The 20,456-nt window shown below is 35.9% G+C and overlaps 1 protein-coding gene across 2 annotated transcripts; it reads right to left on the minus strand.

Annotated features, from left to right (window-relative positions):
* Positions 1 to 1,130: 1,130 nt before the first annotated feature.
* LOC135622376 (N-terminal acetyltransferase A complex auxiliary subunit NAA15-like) lies at positions 1,131 to 20,213 on the minus strand. 2 transcript variants are annotated; one of them, XM_065124170.1, is made up of 26 exons: positions 20,038 to 20,213; positions 18,155 to 18,233; positions 17,971 to 18,053; positions 17,733 to 17,882; positions 15,761 to 15,876; positions 14,770 to 14,875; positions 13,896 to 13,967; positions 13,595 to 13,710; positions 11,886 to 12,018; positions 11,470 to 11,547; positions 11,244 to 11,297; positions 11,063 to 11,133; positions 9,965 to 10,019; positions 9,784 to 9,879; positions 8,041 to 8,169; positions 7,850 to 7,932; positions 7,513 to 7,743; positions 6,196 to 6,328; positions 6,001 to 6,114; positions 5,695 to 5,826; positions 5,078 to 5,134; positions 2,573 to 2,670; positions 2,435 to 2,493; positions 2,251 to 2,362; positions 2,058 to 2,158; positions 1,131 to 1,928 (listed from the first exon to the last, which is right to left on the minus strand). In XM_065124170.1, exons 1-26 carry the CDS (start codon positions 20,086 to 20,088, stop codon positions 1,726 to 1,728), a joined length of 2,712 nt encoding a protein of 903 aa, XP_064980242.1. In that variant the 5' UTR covers positions 20,089 to 20,213; the 3' UTR covers positions 1,131 to 1,725. The 2 variants fall into 2 exon arrangements, 1 of the variants encoding a protein (XP_064980242.1); XR_010491040.1 differs by lacking the exons at positions 1,131 to 1,928; positions 2,435 to 2,493; positions 2,573 to 2,670 and having other exon boundaries at positions 2,120 to 2,158; positions 20,038 to 20,196.
* Between the last annotated feature and the right edge of the window lie 243 nt (positions 20,214 to 20,456).

The following is a 20,456-nucleotide window of genomic DNA, read 5'->3' on the forward strand; positions in this document are numbered from 1 at the left end:
CACTGTAGCAGCGTGCCGATGGACGGGATGCCATCGTCTTTGGGACTAGCGAAGCCTTTTCTTTTCTTTTCTTTTTAGGGTCATCATCATCTCCTCCGCCTTTGCGTGGGCCTCAGGACGGATCAGAGGAAAGAAGTGAAGATGATTGCTGATTTCAGTCCAAGGAAGCAATGTAGGTCAGCGAGCGAGGGTGGCAATTTTTGAGATCGCTCGAATTAATGGTGTAATCACAACTCAAATTACTTCTTTTTTTTTATTTTAGAATTACAAATTGCTTCCGAATAAATTACTAATTGTAGGCTTTGCTTGTAGACATATTCCTGTTAACTGTTGCCACATGCATGCGATGGCTGATAGTACAACGTATTTAGTCGATACGTGAGTTCCGTTTGGCGGCGTAATAGGCATTAGTAAACGAAGCTGTCCGGCAATGCAAGTCAAAGGATACATGTGACGATGTTTGGCTGGACGCATCGCACGTAACGTTGTTGATAAAATGTCAATTAATAATAAGCTAACATGTCAATGGGAGACAGAAGCATACGTATGAGACTTGATGCAGATTAGATTCTGTACGCAGGATTCCGAGAGTTCCCGTTGCGCCTGTGCATGCACGGATTCTGTGACAACAGGGGGCTCTTCCATTAAATATGTATCATAGAAGATACAATAATGTAGAGCCACACGGATCCCTAATCGGCATCTTTTCATTTAGATAAAGAAAAGCTACATTGATTTAAAGATAAGCACGACAAGTGAGAGCCGATCGACCAAAACTTGTCAATGAATGACTTCGTGCTTTGGGTAAGATTAAAGAAGTCATCAGCGTTGCCATACGCCTTGAGACATGGGATTGTTCATCCCCTGATTCAAAGAATCACGTCGTTTATTTTAGTGAGTTTTCATCATCTCCAGCAGGTATCAGAACTCCATAGTTTTTAATCCAATGAACTATCGTGAACAGATGCTTCTGCTGATCGGGTGAACTGACCCACTTGACATTTGCATGAGCCGTAATCTCTCGCTCTCTCTCTATATATAAATATATTCATAGATATTAATGTTAGGTTGAGGACACACGTTATACAAATACAAATCACAACAACACAAGACAGAATAAAAGAATATGATTGAAACCAAACTGCCAACTTCACAGCATTACTTGATCTTGTGAGAGACGAGGAAATATACATTTATCATCATCAATCGGATATGAAAACGCAACATTATTCATCTGTCGGAGAATGACGGAGTCACGAGTCGTTTGTGCCAAAACAATTTGTACTTCAATAAAAACACATTGCACAAAATTTATGGTCCGTAAGGAGTACAAAATATAATCAGATGCGAAACTATACGCCAACTACTTGAAAACATTGGTTGCAGAGCTAGCTGACCGCTTTCATATCTTTGCCACTTAACTCATAATCAAGAAATAGCTGATCTTGTGACGTAAGAGAAAATCTTCCACCATTTTCATGAGATGATAATTAACAATACAATCTTGGAACAAGCCAGAGAGAAGCATTTGCTCGAGATGTGAGTCCTAACCCAATAATGCAATCCGTAATGCTATGAGACAACAAAATGCAGTGCTCCGGCAAGGACATGCGTTTTTCTCTTCATCAAGGATTGTCACTGTAATGAGTGCAGAAAACTCAGTTTATCGACGTCTCTTAAGCTTTTTGTCTCCACCTGTAGGGTTAGACAAAAGAACGGACTATATTATGAAATTTTCAGGTCCTTAAATGCATGTAACTCTCCATTCAAGGAATGAGAATCAGCGAGGTTGTCATCTTGGCTAGCGGCAACCCCATTTTCTGGCAAATTTTTTAAATTGTTATTTAAAGTGCAAGTAAGAGTGGAGTTTCTGCAGCCTCCAAAGTGTGTCGAGCATGGAAAGTATTCTGCACACCGTGCTTTCCATCCTGCAGTTGAACAGAATTATCAGGAAGAAGGATATTTTGGTATATACTAAACTAAAAATTCCAAACTCCAAGATGACTATCAGTTTCGTATGCGTTGAAGGCTTAATTGACTAATACTCATGTACTTACTAGAAGCAGCACCCTGATCGTCAAACACTGTCTCAAGCAATCTGTGGACGGTAATACAGTCTGGGAGTTTCCATACGCTGACCGGACCGAGTGCCCCATTTCTGCTTAAAAATCCAGCAACATATCAAAGTTGCTCCCATAATCGCAGTGACATAAAGTATATAAATCATTAACAAGTTTTGAGCATTTTTACCCCACTGCTATGTTGTTTTTTGAATCTTCAATTAATTTAATTGCCTCCAGCTTCTTCTCTGGCTCAAGAACATACAGCATTTCAGCAGCAGCTGCTCTATGGATTAAGGAATCTGGAACATCAAAGAAATGATATTAACAATATTACAATTTGTGATCCACACTAAGAGGAATGATTTAGAAACCTTTGTGCTTCTCAAGGAAAGATTTGTTAGCTTCAATTAGTGACTTTCCATTCAACTGACTGCAAGAGATGAGAACCAGAAACCTATCAACAACTTCAAGAACAATGTGAATTTGAGTGTAAAACAGACATCAACAACCTTATCTGTGGTCGTTCTGCTTCTAATACATTCCAAACGAGCTTCTCTGAGTCTGAAACTGGTGAAGTAAAGCTGCTAATTTTGTGAAAGAACTTTATCTGTGAAATGGTACACAGGATAAATCTACCAAAAATAATGACCGTGACAATCTACCGGGCCAAAACAGATGCTAAAAGTTTTAGATTACAAAGGTAAAACTGTAAGTGGTGAACAAGGAGGTTGAAGGCCATTTATGCTTCATGTTTATCTGATATATGTCTATATAAAAAAGAAATAGAAACAAAGCTTTCTTGCATATGTCAGAACCACATAAGATGTCTGATGCTATGATGTGATCAACAGTGGACAAAATTGGATCCTCTTTTTTAGGTGTTCAGATTCCAAATCAAACAACGAAGAAGTTTCTGCAACACACATTCTGATATAAACTGTCCTCGAGGGTCATAATATACATTCAGGAATGCCTCGGTCTGACCCCATCCAATCTTGGCACATATTATAGTTGTTTCTGGTTCTAATTTACAATCACTTGTAGCTGATCTTCTAGTCCCTTGTACAGGGTACGTGCCCACAGGTTATATAGCACTATGAAATTAATCATGATTCCCATGCCCCACCTTTTTCCTTCCACTTTTGTCTTCAAATTATCTCTCCAGCATTGCTTCTGCTACTGAAATTTGCAACAAGAATAGCAGCTTCATCCGTTCCACCATTGAGATGCCAAACCCATAATTCAGATGTGAAGTGATTAGTGTATATCATGTTCATCTAAAATTCTTGCACTAAGCAGTCCTTGCCGAAAGGCTTGCATTATAAAAATCAGGAATATAGGCCAGATAGGATTACACACCTAGAGTTTTCTTCAGGTGTGATCAATGTGCTTGATCCCGCTCCATTCATTATGACAGAAACTCCAGATGTAAAAGTGATATTAGGATTCTTGTTAAGTACTTTTAAGATTTATAGAACAATTAGCATAGGATGTCTTAGGACAAATTTCTGATTAGTGTTACTTTTATGAACAAAAAATAGAAGAAACAAGTTTCGAAAAGCAACAGAGCATGCAGGAAACAAGCATGAAGAATGGGATCCACAAGGCGTGAGGAAACATAGCACACCTTAATGTTACAAGCATCCTAGACGGTGTACAAAGCATAGGAGGCTTAGATTAATAGACAATCAAGCAAGGCAATAGGAAGACACAAGAAAAGGGTTTATCTTTGTGATTGGATTATCAATCATCCTACCTTAGAAAATTAGTTAACTTTCAATTTTCACGAGTCATCAGGTGAATAGTCACTCAAGATAACTTGATCTCAGAAAAATTATAGAAGTCAAAAATAATATACAGAAACATGATTATCAGGCTTGTTTCTATCTTTAGTTGCTGGGTTCTGGTAACAGGAAATCAAGTCTGAATCAGCCAAGGTTGAGCACAGGTCCAAGATGTGTTCAGGTGTCGTGAAAAAAAAAACTGCTATATTAATATTAATATATATAATTAAAATTCCATGTTACAAAAACGAATTAATTTATAAAAAATAGAAATTTAAAGACCACCCAAATCTTCAAGCAAACCGATGAAAAAAAGCAAAGACATCATTGACATCACAAGATATATGTTGCACAGGTTTAGAAATAAACATATGCACGGAGTATTGAGTAAAATAGCTAAGTTCTGATCAGACCTGGATCTGGATGCAGATCCAGGTTTAGAAAAATATAGTCCCATGCTCAACCCATGGGCCACATGTGTGTTGCCTATGGGCAGTCAGGTCCTATTATCATCACTACAGAAAACAAGCTGAAAAGAACCAAATCACTTGTTAATACTTGTATCAAATGTTTAATGACTAAAGTCATAGCCAAAAACTTTTTTTTAACAAAAATTAGAATATGTTTTCATTACATTAAATGATGTACATGACGCACACATGTGGCCTTGAATATTTTGTGCAATAATGCACTAACCAACTCGGATGTCTCAACAAAGACTCGACATAGCCAAAAACTCAATCATGTTATAAACACAGCTCAAATTTGGTAGTAATTGCCTCTCAAATTCAAGCAACCTCCACAAGAAAATTGCACCACCATTCTATTACCACAACATCAAACCTACAGTTTTCAGTGAAAACTTGCATTCTCTGAAATTAGAACTTTTTTGCCAGTTTATCCCTTTCTAATAAGGTCAATGTGTAGTTCCTTAAAATATTAAAGTATGCTAACTGATTGTCACAGAAAATGAGAACCTGACCAATATGAACACAAGCAAAGGCTATAATCAAGACCATAGTTAAATGTAAATAAAATATTTCGGCTAACTGAAATAAATATGATTGAAATCCATAAAGATTATAAGACTATAAACACTATACAAAGATGTAGACAAATCAGTCATCAGTGCTTCTAATTTGAATATGTTCCTTTTCATTTTAATTAGGACAAGTGACAGTTTAGAAGCAAAAGTTAAATTAAGAAAATCTGCTAGTTGACAAGACATACCAAACATCGATGACTATCTGGATCATTCTCATTCAATTTAATCAGCTGCTTAACAGCCTGAAGAATTGAAATTTTGAAGTCAGAACAATAACAAAGGTGGAGATCAAAGAACAATCTTTGCAACGTGAATATACAACATCTGGCATAAAGTTCAATTTAAGATCACATAAGATGTTAGAAGTACTAACAATGTATGGGTAGCAGGCATACATATTAAACTTGTTTGGACCCAATTAAGAAAATTACAGTTTCCTTTGCTTGTTTTTAGCTTTAACCACAGAATTCTAGATTTATTTCATCAACAGAATTCTGGGTAGCAAGCAAAACTCTTTATTTCATCCATTCTTCTTGACTATATCTGAAATCTTATTTGCGATATCAAGCATGGAGGGTGACTACAAATTACTCTTTCATAAGTTGTGGAGACATTCTTAATTCACATGCTGAACAAACCCTATTAAGAAAGGCTTGCTGCCTGGTTGGTAGTAAGTAGATAAACATATATCATATTTGGAACAGCTCATTTGTGAGAACAATGTTTTATACAGTAATTGAAGCATAATAACATTTTAAGCAGTAAGTGAGATATTAAAGAACTGCATTAACTATAAATTTACCTGAAATGCTAACAAAATCTTCTGTTTTCTCATGTTTGCTTCAAAAGAAAGAATATGAGTTTCCAATGAATTAGCAGAGTTGCTCTGAAGCAATTTCAAATATTTTGTAGCTTCCAATAGTGGATCTTCGACCTGCTTAGAAAGCATAACTTCAGTTAGTTGTTTAAGCAGTATCATAAAAACCAATGCAGATTTTCTTGGAAGATCCATTCTAAACTACCTAGTGAGAACACCAGTAAGCAGTTGCATTGCAAAGCCAAAAGAAAAAAGAATTCAGATGAACAATAATTGTTTGAATTAAGGAACCTGCATGAGCTTTTCCCCATGAGGATCTAAATCAACAAGTCTGACATTTGGCCGCCTGCCGGATTTAGACATGCCAGAAGAAGTTGTTTCCTCCTCATTTCTTTCTTCAGCTTCCTGTGGAATATCAAAGAGAATTTTCAAGGAAAACATCCCAACAGAACAACATCTATGACTACAAACTACTAGCAAGATTACTTTCTTGGCACGAGCTTCCGCCTTTTTCTGTTTTTGTCTCATTTTCTTCCTCTGTGAAGGAGGCAACTTTGACATCTCATCACTTTCCTCTGTCATCAATTTTGATGGAGAATCATACAACTTCATGTAGCATCTGCACTTAAAAGGTCACATTCAATGTCATTTTTTTCAAGAGTTGAATCAATTAAAATTCCAAGCAAAAAGAAAGTACTTACATAAATGTTTTTCAAGGTAAAATCCTGTATACAACATTAGCAGATTCCTAGTTAAACAGTCAGCTGAGCATATGTGTTATGAGAGCATCCCTCAGCGGATCTATTTAGTAAGGAAATAATATCTTCTGTTTTGCCATCTAATTTTTCTGTGATCAAAGAATCATAGGTCACACCTCAACACCCCCTCAAACCTCCTCTCTCTCTCTCTCTCTCTCTCTCTCTCTCTCTCTCTCTTCCCTCCTGCTTCCCCAACACACATACACAAAAAAGAAAACAAAAACAAATACCTAATGATTTGCTTAACATGTTAATATGGACCAACTCTGGTTATAGCAAGGATGAAGTGTTTCATGTTGATAGTCCAGAAAGCTTATGGCATAAGAAAAGACAATTATGTTGATGGAACCACTAAGGACAAGATACCATGCCAAAGCAGCAAATGTATTTGCCCTAAGACCTGGGGCGATACAGTCAGAAAAGATCTCGATACCTATAGCTAATGTTAAAACAAGGCTGACTATTAAACCACATCAGTATTGACAGCATCCAGATCAAGCAGTGCAGATGGGAGGATCAGTTTTTTGAGGCCTCAAAAGTTTAGAATTCAAATACTTTCTGGTTCTGGTGGTCAATTTCTGCATGATAGTCAAAGATGTTATTTTGTTTTCTTCAAAATAAGTTAACAAGCACCTATATTTCCTTTTTATGCACTAAAACTAATTTTCAGTAGTTGATGATGCACCCATAATTAAGCTGAAGAGAATAATGAAGAACATAAGAATTAAATGCTTTTATGGAAATCTGGCTATTAATCCTTCTTCAAAGTTTTTTCAGATCATGATGTAGAGTACCAAGAAGAAAAATATTATTCATTTCATCGTCAAACTTCTTCAATTAGGTGAAAAATTATCAGGTATAAATGATAAAAAATTTGTCTATCTTGTCATAGTTTAAGTTTTGATTGTAACTATAAACTAATAAGGTGTGAAGTATATTTAAAAATAATACGGTAACACTTGAACAAGTCAAACTGTTAAAAAACACACTGCAATGAAGAACCTTGTCAAATAAACATCTGAACATATCAAAATGGAAACTTCACCTTATAGCACCTGCTGCAGCTTTATGGAAATACTCATGTGAATGCAACTGATTTTGAAACTTCAGCATCGATACATAAGCTCGTAGAGTCATTTTACGCAGACAGTAAGAATGGAAGTCAAATTGATCCTCTGTCATGTCTGAATAATGCTTCTCAACAGCTAAGAAATTTTTGAGTGCATGTCCTAGATCACCTTGACGAAAGTAACTTTCACCAGAAGCAAGTTCATACCTTACACAAGACACACACACATAGAGTAAAAAAAAGGTGCCAGTACATATGCCAGATTCTTCAAGCAAATAGTAAAGAATGAGATAAGAAATTCAAACATATATACCACATGCACTGCATGTCATGAAGATTATTGTGCTGATCACCATCCTTGGTGAACAAAACAGCTGTCTTCTCTGCTAATCCAACCTTCATCAATCAATGCATAAAAAATATTATTTCCATGTGCAAAAGCAAAAATTGATCCAAACAAGAATATCATTCGGGACATTGAACATCCATTTTTGACAGTAATACCTGATCAGCTTGAAGCATACGCATAACACACTCACTATTTAAGTAACGATCAGCAAGATCCATTGACCTAGCTTCATCTGCCAAGGCAGCAGCAGCAGGCAAATCACCTGCATGTTCTAATATTCTGCCCTGTATCAGCAGAGAGTATGTTAATGCCGTAAATGAATACATGACAATTTATTATTTCAAAATTTTAACAAAGGAATTCAGTCCACTGATTACAGAGGTTTGCTTAGAATTAACAACAAGAACAATTGTCGATCTGGAGGGCACTTCTCAAAGAAATTTAAGATGCTCAAATATTAATCATAACATGAAGCCTCAGCCAAAATAAATATCTGATGTCAAAATAAATATCACCCTAACACAGATTACTGTGTGTCCCATACTACTAGAACAAATGAAGTCAGAGGCTTCAAGACGCATGAAGTAGCTTGGTAGGAGTCTTACATGGTCCAATTGTGCCATATTGATCTCCATTTCCTAACAAGCACAGATACTGGTGTGAACACTGCAGACATCAAAATGAGACCCCTTTCCTGATAAGGTCTGATCACATCTCGCTGAGAAGAAACTTTAATCGCCCCATGATACTGCATCCTAAAAATGCTGTCCTCACATGGCCAGGTCTTAACAAACTATACATGTAGACCACCTTTCATGCAAGTTTTCTAACTTTTGCCACCCCAAGATGTTAGGACTTTATGGCTTTATTGTTGTTGTTGTTGCCTTCTGAAATGTCTTCCATTATAACTACATCTGGACTTGGAGAATCATAAAAATTTCCTCATAAAACCACTTCCAGACCATCTTTCTTCGTACAGGGCCAAATTATGAAGTCTTCATCCAACACTGTTTCCAGCATCATCATGGCTAACCAATCAAGTAGAAGGTGCACGTAAAGTACGTTGTCAATACTCGAAATTATGAAGGTTTTCAGCCAGGTCCACTGGTACCCTGGTTAACAATCTGGAAAACTAAGATGGGGATGTACTAATCTTAGAGACAGGGTTCTAGCGTTCAAGACTTTTGCTCTCAAAATTTAATCAAAAACAATCTGATATGCACAAGCTTTTGATAGATTTTACATTTGTTGCAGATACCAAGTGTTTTCATAAAGGCATATCTTACATGACATCTAGAGAAGACTCTATAGTTAAGGTGCCAATCAATAATCATTTTGCACTTTTCTCATTTCTACTGTTCAGAATTCATCATCATCTAGTTAGCTAACAACTGTAATAATAGATTCATGGGTTCCTAGTTGTAATTCTTATTTGCTACGTGTTATATCTAATGTTTAATTCTTTTAACTTGACACCATGAAAAATCATATTATCAAATTGTATTTAGAAAACATAGATCTGCACCTGCATTTGAGGAACAGGGTTATATATTATCATGTATAATTATAACCTTTAACTCTGAAGATATAAAGCTTGAAACTCAAGAAAATCTTGATTTCAATGATTAATAACAGAAATTTAGAAAAGTGCATCATAATTTTCTGAACAAAATAAATTGCCACCCTCCTTTATTATACAAGAAATAAGCAGGACATAAAATATGGAAGGGTTTTAACTTTTAACTTCTACCGAACAGTTTTTGTATCTTCAGAAATCAAAACAAACATAACCAATTAAGATTTTGCATATGACAAACTTCACACTGCTAAAATAGAAATACAAGTAACAATCAAATACTAGGTCCCCAAGTTTAATATCATTGACTTATGACACGAACCTTAATGGAGTACAAATCAATCACTGTTGGAGTGTGTTCGATAGCTTCATCAATTTTAGCTAGAGCAAGATCATACTGGCCTAGTCTGTCATAGTGCTGCACCACAACAGAAGCAAAAATCTTGGCATATATAACACATAAAATAATTCTAAATTCATAAAAAGATACACCAAATACAAACCTGGGATAGCAAAAACAATGTCCACATGAGTGTCGAAGGAGGCTCCTTTTTTGAACTGAAATTTTTTTAAATCCTTAGAAACAGGATTCACAAATGTTGTTATCAAGAAGCACTTTACATCAAAAGCATGCATGTTAAACAGAAAGTTTAGCAGCCATTTTGAAGGTACAGACCATTGTTTGGAAGACACATGCTTCTAGTTGGCTGAAAAGTGATGATTTCAAAGGTCGAAAAGCCAATGCAATATTCAGTATATATGAAAAAAGACGCCATCAACTGATGATAGTGCTCTACTTCCATATGAATGAGTCACTCAAATAAGGCTCCTCACCATCTAGTTTCTACAATGAGATGGTCTAACAAAATGCGTTGCAAAATTTGTGCCTTTAGTTGATTCACATCTCTATAACCTCCGAAAGGGAATATAACTGTTAAATGAAGAGGATAATATGATGTCAAAACCTCATAATCATGTGCATGTGCCCAGTCATTTCAATTTGATGCAAAGTGGTTTACATTTTTGGTCAAAACCTTTATCTTGTTACTTTTTACATTATGTATTAAGAAGTCTCAAAAGGGTCTGCGTATGCAAGAATTAAAGTTTGAAATGACAAAATGAATCTAATGCCAATTCCCAAGTTGTCCCGAGTTGAACCAGCCAGCTCCTTTACACCATAGCTAGTTAAACCCACTTTTTGATATAATCTTCAATAATTGATAAGATTCAAATCACTGAAACAATCTCTCTACTTAACCGAAATTCAAGTCACTGAAACATACTGTACATACTATATAAATATCTATATATATATATATATATATATATATATATATAGATATACATATAGATATACATAAACATACACATACACACACATCCAGTAAGTGCTCTGGAGAAAATTGTTTTCAGTCATACATTTTCACCTAGAGAAAAAAAATATAAATACAAGCAGATAAAAGTGTCAACGCCCTTTGCTTGATAAATTGTACAAATGTTACACCAATACAGTGTGCTCTACTATTTTTCCCACATTATAATTAACATAATTCACAAATATGCAAAATATAAAGGGAGAAAAAATTTGGTCTCAATTTTACCTTCCAGGAAAGCTTCCTGTTGACCTAATTGAGTCTTCCAAGTGAAGAAATAATTGTTCAAGAATAGATGCCTGCAAAAGGGATTCAACTACTCAATGATCATGTCAACTTTTGACTTTAAAAAATACAGAATTTGGGAGGAAAAAAATTGCATAATCATTTTTGAAGTGATTCTGCATACCTTTCCGATGTGGTCATACAACGGACTAAGATCAGAGAACAATGAGGGGACACCCTAATGAATATAGGTGACAAATGTTAGCTATGGTTATCCATTATATACCTAATTTGAAGATAATAATAAAAAAAGTACAAAAAAAATAAGAGACAACATGACCCATAACGGAACAGAATATGTTATAGCACAAGATCCACAACAAATTATATGGTAACAGAGTTCTTCCCACCTTAGTTAATAAAGGCCTGACATAGTTATCCACCGCTTCCTGAAACTTGTCCCCTTCTAGAAAATCAAGTGGTATTCGCTGAGCCAAAAAGATGACACAGCAATAAATAATCCAATTAAAATATATTTTTTCATAAAGATTAAGAAGCTTGCATAACTAATCAGCAAATAGAGCATGATGGCATTAACACAATCAAGAAGAAAAAGGTTTTATTGTAGAGTATATCTATGCGCAATCAACATTCAATTTGTTTCGAAAGAACCAATACATTCTAACAGGCATGTTGCTAATTTCTTGCAACAAGAGAAAGGCTAGATCTTTCTCATTCCTACCAATAATTATAGCAGTGTAACTGAAAAGAATAACAGAACATAGAGCAGCATCATGGTCAAGCAACGAACGAAGTTTTATCTTACCTTGACAGCAGAAGACCAACTGTATTGATCCCTAAGTGACATATACAAGGCATCTAATCTTTCAATTTCATCAGACGTATATTCACCTTTATCAGAATATAGTCCAAGACATTTTTGCAGGCCAATAAAGTACCTGTTCAAAAGTAAGCAACAATAATGAACAAAGTTCAAATCCTCCAAAATGTGTTGACAGTTTGTATTAAGAAAGGGATGAAACATAACCAAAAAGCCAAAGTCATTTAAAATTAAACTGCATATGAAACAACTCTTGATGCACAACAATGAACGAAGTTAATCGATAAAGATCCCCCCCCCCACCCAGTCATCCCCCGCACCCTTTTTCTTTTTCAATTCAAGGAAGAAAGAGAGAAAAAGACACCTTATCAGGCAAGAAAGAAAATGGCCAAGAAACAGAAAACACGAAATATAGCAATCAACCACATTGAGTAAGTTTAGAACAAAGAACTGTAAATTCATTGCTACCCCTAGCGAAATGACTGCAAAATGCTTATGGAAATTCCAATACTTCTGTCTAAGCAACAGGATTGTCTTGTTAATCATCTCACCCCATTTTGAGAGAGTAATTTTATTCTCGATGCAGATATTAGTCCAATATAGCTAGCTTTGGTAATAAAAATAGATAATCATGACCAAGATTTATATATTTACAAATGGAAGTCGCTCGGTGATTAAATATTTTTTGTTTAGAAGTAGAGTCCAACAAGATATATAGCCATGGTTTCAAATAGCTATCCATAGACAAGATTTTATCAAGGACAATATATCTGTGGTGACTATTTCAAAGAGCACATCAACAGAGTATAAATGCTACCCAAATGTGCATAATGTTATATCATTTGCATAAATTTTAGGGATGGCTGAACAAGCAGCTGGAAGAGTATTGGCAAGGGCTGACCCTGATTCCAGACTTCTCGACTATGGAGACTTCAGAACTCAAAACCTTCTAAAGATTTGCTAAAATTAGTTAATGTCAGTCAAACCAGTTGTCCACCAAAGAATAAATTTTATTGGTATAGCCATTTCCAATGGGTATCAGTCAGTTTAAAGCAAGATAAATATTTATTTAGAAGAACCAACTATCTTGATCAAAATTATTCTTGATCAACTGATGTGACCAGTTAAAAGAATGAATAGGAACCGAGAAAGAGATGAAAATACAACAAAAAGCAATGAGAAAGAGGATAGTGGAAATTAAAAAGGTAAACCTACCGATATGCAGATCAAGATAAACTGGGTGGTATGTCTGGTACAGGACCATACAGGGGCTGTATTGTCCGATATAGGGCCTATAGCATCTGCTACACCCAGTACAGGGCCTGCTCTGTCAGTAGAGGAGCATGCAAGGCCTGTACTGTCTGGTATGGAGCCTATACAATCTGGTATAGGAGCATACAAGGCTGTACTGTCTGGTATAGGGCCTATACCATCTGGTACACATGGTACAGAGCCTGTACCATCTGTACAGGTCTGGTATCAGTCAGTTTGTTATTTTGTTTTTTCAGATTTTTTTTAAAACTTGGTACATACCGACATACCGACACTCAATACACCCGTACAAGATGATAAAGTACTGATTCGAGTCCTGACTGGTGCATTACTAGTACACAATTTTGAACCTTGAATTCACATATACACGATAAAAAAAAAATGCATATTTATATGAAGTGGAATATTATCAAACTACTTACCTGTAATTATCAGGATTCATAACAAGCAGGAACCTGTACATTTTCTCTGCTTCCTCAAAACGACCAAGCTTCAAGACTATAGAAGCCATTTCTTCCTTGAAAGCCAACTTATCCACCTGATGAGACATTAAGCATACAGGTAACAGATATGCTGTAAAAGATGATCTAATGCACCAAAATGGTGTCTGATATTGACTATTAAGGCCTTCAAGTAAAATATGCCAACTTTTCCATCTATGATTTGTCCAACTAAGACTATCGATCATGAACCTAAACTGCATCAGCCACAGTGAAAACTTACAATTTTAGCCTCCTTCTTATGCATTTCCTCCAGTGCTCTGTCAAATAACCCACATTCCTCCAACAATGAAATCTGTAAAATATGCCTGTTGTATAAATTTCCTCATGCTCACCAACAAAGCCGATCCATTATAGTACAAAAGAATTATGAATGGTGAAAGAAAAAAAAGGACCCAACATAAATTGTATTACTTCATCCGCTGATAATTCACAGGACAGAACAAAGCCTTCTGTCGAAACATTATAGCACAAAATAAAGATGCTTTACAATTAGCACGTGACCATAGGCGTCAAGGTTCCCTTTGACCATACATCTTTCAAATAAACTACAAGTTCCATAAAGCAGTACTAATTAATGTCCGCTCTTAAAGATATATATACTTTACACACTTTATATGTTCCCATGAAAAATTACTCTTACAAATGGTAGGAGCCACCATTTGGCACTGATCAAGCAGGTTGATTAGTCATACAAAGAAAGAAAAATAAGCTATAACATACCAAAGTATGGAGTAAAAATACTGGGAAAACATTTATAATCACCATAGGATGTCATAGTGTAACATAATCACCATCAACACAATGTTACTTTAGCTTGAAAATTGTAACACGGAAACTTCATTAAATCATTGGTCTAAAAATTTGAAGGCAACTTTCGGTGCATGGGGATCATAATTGCAAATCCTCCCATGCAAAAGAATTACCAAACCAAACTCTTCACATAGTGACACGTGAGACAACCGGCCTAGTTATTACAATCTTGGTTACTACATAAAATTGGAGAGGAAGAATAATTAGTTCTAAAAATATAATTAACAAAAAAAAGAAAAAATACACTAATGGCTTGAAGTTACATTTATAAACATTATGTATACCTTATACAAGAGCATTTCACCATGTTCATAACGCTCACTCTCTGGAGGATAATCATCTTCTAGTGTTCCTTCATAAGCTTCTAGAATATCAATTGCCTTTGAAGCACTATCAGATACAGAAATCAAGGATAAGTAACAAAAAGATTATGTTTTAATACTAAGAGAACTTATTAGAGATTATTAAGTATCAAAATTACTAATATCAACTTCCAACAATTTATCCACCTATGTTCCATTATAATTTTGCTAGCTTAGAACAAACATTCCTTTACAAGTCCTTTTGGCGCTAGCTTGCACACAAACATGGAATTTGAATGACCTGTCATCGTCATGCTGGTTCCCCCAATGATAAAGGACATCACAAGAAGTAAGCCGTTGTGTGGTTTTATGGAAGTACCAAAAACCGGAACCTTAATATCTCATTAAGTTTAGAAATTTGAATTTACCAGCAGCAATGCAATCAAAATAACTAGCCGAAAACCTATCATGCAAAATTCAAAGATGAGCATGGAGACAATATCCCATCAATATGGTCAAGTTTCTCATTTAATTGCAGATGTTTGTTGGTTCTCCAGTGCCATTTTTATAATAATGCTTTAATATTGATCTCAGTGCTTCCGTATCATGCAATGTATATCAGGGAATTTGTGTATTCTCCATATAGTACTGCTATGAATATCAATCTCCATGATTCTGTACCATGCAATGGATATTAGATCATACGCGTATCATCCATATTAAAATGCTATCCTAACCATCAATTCCTAGAAAAGGTTAACATACTATGTTCTGATTGAACCAAACTACCAAAGAATATAGTTCTCTCACCAAATTCCAAATAGAAGGGACAAATGTGTTTAAATGTAATTTACTATCCTATGAAACAGAAGACTTCCAATTTTTGTGAAATTTTATTGATATATTTATAGTAAAAAAATCGATGGGCATTCGTGAATTATTGGAATAATTTTCCGAATGAAATAAAACTTACTTGGAATTCAAGTGGTGAGCAACAGCAAAGCCAATCCAGTTCATCCGGTGGTTTGGCTTCAATGCCAGAAGTTGCTGTCTCGTTTCAACAAACCCTATCAGGTCCCGCATCTGTACCTGCAAAAAAAGCATGTATTACTGTTTCATACACAAATTTTAGTTAAACTTGAATAAAACATTTATGACATCAATTAGCCAAGAGAATCCAAGTAACATGAAAAGAAAAAGACAAAACAACATTTTTAAGAAATAACAAAACATAAGTAAAAACATTACAAAAACACAACAATTTAAGCTTAATTCACATTAACATGAAAATTAAAACATGGAAAGCTCTCTTCTTAATTAACAAACTGAAACCACCAAACAATCAGTACAAACCAACAGAGGATGATCGGTTCTGGGCATCAAGTACCCATGAAATTTAAAGAGGCACCCAAACATTTCTTGAACTAAAATTTTTTATGTGATGGTATAAATGACAAATCACGCATTATTCATAAACAGATTCTTATGTAACAATCGTGACCAGAAATATTTATGTATAGGTTTTGATAATGTCAAGCCGTTGCTGTTAACATCACCTAATAACAGAAAAGGAAAGGAACTCCAGACCCTTTTCAGCCTTCTCTACCTTGCCTTCCCCTCTATAGACTTAGATCTCACTCCCTCCACCTGCATGCCCAACCACAACCTGGTTGGAGTAGCTATTGTTGCTGCTATTATCCATCTCTAGAACATTCTACATGCGCTTCAGAAGATAAGTCCCTTAGGTTAAGATGATCTACCATCCCTTCCATTGGCAAACTGTCGAGATCAGGTTCACTTCCTTCCTTCCCAATCAGGTTCACTTCCTTCCATTGCCTACTTGCAGTTGTGTTTTCAACCATTTTAACAATCAAAATAGCCAGAAAGCATAGAATCACCTAAAATATTTCAGAACAAAAAATATGGTGATCCTAAATCTCCATGAAATTTGCAATCTCCAAAATCAATCTTGAATCATGTCCTCGAGATTTAATGGATGAAAATTGAGAAAGAATTAATGGTGCAATAAATATGGCTTTCTGTAAGACTTGATTGCTGGCCTTACTGATCCATTCTTACGGAACCAACATGCTTCAGCATCAATTACCAAGTTTGTGCAGAACTACAACTTTAAAACTTGTAAAGAAAATATCATTTGACAATATATGTCTTGTATCAGCGTCCAAAGTGCTGATTCTTAATGATGTAATGTTGAAAAATGGTCTTTATAGTTCTGACAAAACAATTTAGCCACTCACAACATTTTCACTATCCAGTTTTCTCGACAAACTTCCTTGATGATTGAACTGCAAGTAATGCTCAAACCTCAATGAAACCTTGACTTAGCATTAAGACATCTGTGCTCAATTGAGTCTACACCTAAAATTACTTGTATATACATTTTAATCTGCACCCTATATTTTGGATAAGAAATGCTTTGCATTCTTGAAAAATTAGGGATAATTCCGATTAAGGGTACAATGAAGAACTTGTGGCATGCAAATGTATCAGTTAGATGATGGAACTAAATTAAGATTAGTGGTACAAGGACTCCTAGAAACACTTATTAAACCAAAAAGGGAAGCTTTTGATGGTTCTTAGTTAAAAATGATATTACCACCAAAATCTTAATCAAGGAGGAAAAAAAGTAGTTCTACTTGAGTGCCAATCCCAAATGATTGGAATCATAGCTTCTTGTTTTTTCATCAACTGTACCAGGCTAAAGATGATTCAAATCATCAGACAACATAATGACCCACAACAGGATCAAAGGACCGAATAACTGAAAAGCATGACCAATGCCTCTGAGTTCTAAGATCTATACACCCGTAAATTTCACCACAGCTAACCACATTCAGTAGCAAAAAGCAGAAGACAACTTTAATTTCATTTTCAAAAAAAATCTAAAAGTAATTTCAACAGAGAGTTGGCACTTCCATACCAACCTGCAACAATGATAAATCACGCAAAATTTCAATATTATCAGGATCAATCTTCAAAGCATTTCTGTAGCACTTAATTGCTTCTCTATATTCTCTGTCTGACCGATAGAGTAGACCATAAACATGCCAGCACACATGACTTTTAAGGTCATTCTGCAAAAGGTAGAAATCAGCACAACACAAAGTTTATATAAAGTACAAAGCAACTTTTTTTTTCTTTTTGTGCAAATTACTGGCTAACCTTAAGACCACGACGAACAAGATCATATGCTTCTGATTTCCGGTCCATGCAATTCAATGTTAATCCCTTCATGGACAAGGTTTCTATCGGCAGTAGAAACATGACATCAGCCAACAATCATACTAAAACAAGTTAGTGAGAATACAGAAAAGAGGCAAGGCACTGAGACCTCTCACAAACCTACCTCCATGTTCAGGAAACTTCTTCAAGATAGAATCTGCAGACTTTAGTCCCTTTTTATACTGTTTGGTCTCATATGATTTCTGAAGAAAAAAGAAAATGTTTGCTTTAGCTTGATGTTGAGAAACCATACAAAGGAGGCAAAGTTGAAAAATGTCAAGCTAATGCCTTCTAGAACTTTTTTTAATAAGACAAATTCTTCCAGTGATTGTTCAAATAACAAATAATTTATTTAATTATTTATGCAGATAATAGATGAAAACATGCAATAACTCAAACAAATTCTTCCAACACTTTCTAAAAAAAATACCTATTACACTATTTATAAAAAGACATTAGACTTGAAATTTGCAATACCCAAGTAGCTGATTAGGATTTCATAGGTGACAAATGAATGAAGAATATAATGGGTCAGTCAGTGCAACATTCTAAAAACTTCATGCTAGTACAGAAAAAGCTCTGGCACATAAATTTGTTACGTCTGCCAAAAGGACTAGTGTTGCTGATGCCTAGAAGGCAAGTAACTAATTTCAACAAAGACCAGACACTGGATCTGTTAGCTTTCATTATATTGCCCTGCTACATGTGGTATTACCTTCTTAAATTTGAAGAATGGCAAACTTGTTGTTGGGAACTAATCTCTGAAATGATACATCCTAATGGGTAATAATGCTGCATCACTATGTACAATTATAACCAGTGTAGCCTATATAAGTGCTAAATCTTGGAACTCTTTATCAAGTACATATTGGTCTGTCACAGTCACTCTCACATATACCAAAAGGTTTCAAATTGTAGTCAGTGCCAACTACATATGTCTTTTTCAAAAAAGGATCTCCTGCATCATATGCTATTTCGCTTCTTGCCAATTCGGGTTATACTTGTACGGAGTTGTCTAATACATCCATGCTTGTATGCAGAATAACTGACAAGGATACCCCAACTGAATGATGATGGGGATTCTGAAGTTCATTCAAGAAATAGTTCCAGACCTTGGTCCCACTTGGTTTAACAAATATAGCATAATACACTTGAAAGCACGTCAACAACAAACATGTCTTGACTTATATATTTTTTAAAAAATAAATTTTATATGAAATCATGAATCTTTGATTCTAATGTAGACGACCAAATAGGATTAGCTAGAAGATAGCAGCCCATGGATTGCAAAAACCAGCAAATGTATGTCTGAAACAAAAATGTTAACAAAGTCGAGCTGACTGAATTTTGCACGCATTCAACAGCAGTACTAGTTGACAAGTTGCTAGTTTGAAACGGAAAGCCTTTTTTATTTCACTTAACTCATACAAATTATTTGTACAAAAGGTGCACAATAATTATTCAGACAAACGTTGAAAGATCTGGTGACATAAAGCTGCCACTGGTACTAAGATGATAATCTTGTACTACGTTTGCTTTTGGGTCATGAAAAATTCAGAGCCAAAAGCAAAGAACCCTTCGCTCCAAAACCTACCTAATTCTGAAATAATCAGCTGAAGGTAGTCCTAAACACGAAAATGGAGAAGCAAACATCCAAACATAGGTACAAATTTTGTCAGGCAATAGAGAATTCCATCAAATTATGTAACATCAATGACTTCGCGGAGTGATGTAACGTCATCCCATCCATCTCGAAGCGATCAGCTAAAACCTAATCCCGTCAATTCCTGGTTCCGAAAATATGCGTGACGGAGTGGTGCAGAACAAGAAAACGTAAAGAACCGCCGATTTCAGCAACGACATGACCAGACCATCATCGAAATCACCACAAGCACCGGCTCCGAAAAATCCAATACAAGAAACGGGTCGGATGAGGAAAAAGAACACAAACACCGGATGAACCGGAACTGCCGGCGATCGAGCGGGATAGCGAGAGAGGGCACTTACCACGATGACCTTGAAAAGATTAGCTTCCCTGGGCGGGAGAGAAGACCCCATTCTCGGGAAGATCTGAGGAAACCCTAGGGGGAGGGAAGAAGAGGAGGAAGGTGCCGAGTGTGGTGGTATGCGAGGCTGCTGCAACCCTACCCCTCGCTTCCTTCACTAGTAGCTGCTGACCGACGGAAAATAGAAGGAACCAGGGCCCTCCATTAAATGATGATGGGTTCCGGACCGCTCGTTCGCTTTGAGGGTCGTGCTCTCGTGATCTCACCGTTGAGCGGCTCGCGACGCGGGGTCTTGGGGCAGGGTGGGTCGGACGGCTGTTGGAGCCCCTTGGTGTGGAGAGATCGAGCTAATCGAACTTGCGGGGTTGATTTCGGCTCGGCAAGTGATAAGTCTCATGTTCAAGTTCATGAGCTTCATAT

This window comes from Musa acuminata, chromosome BXJ2-9, assembly GCF_036884655.1.
Source record: "Musa acuminata AAA Group cultivar baxijiao chromosome BXJ2-9, Cavendish_Baxijiao_AAA, whole genome shotgun sequence".
Taxonomy (NCBI): domain Eukaryota; kingdom Viridiplantae; phylum Streptophyta; class Magnoliopsida; order Zingiberales; family Musaceae; genus Musa; species Musa acuminata.

Bases quoted from the DNA above. Each gene is read 5' to 3' on its own strand.
- LOC135622376 (XM_065124170.1), bottom strand. From the start codon at position 20,088: ATGGGGTCTTCTCTCCCGCCCAGGGAAGCTAATCTTTTCAAGGTCATC. The intron at 17,883-17,970 runs GTTAGCCAGTAA...TACCTTTTGCAG, and splicing joins TTGTTCGTCGTGGTCTTAAG to AATGACCTTAAAAGTCATGT. The intron at 9,880-9,964 runs GTTTGTATTTGG...GTTGTGGTGCAG, and splicing joins CATTGTTTTTGCTATCCCAG to CACTATGACAGACTAGGCCA.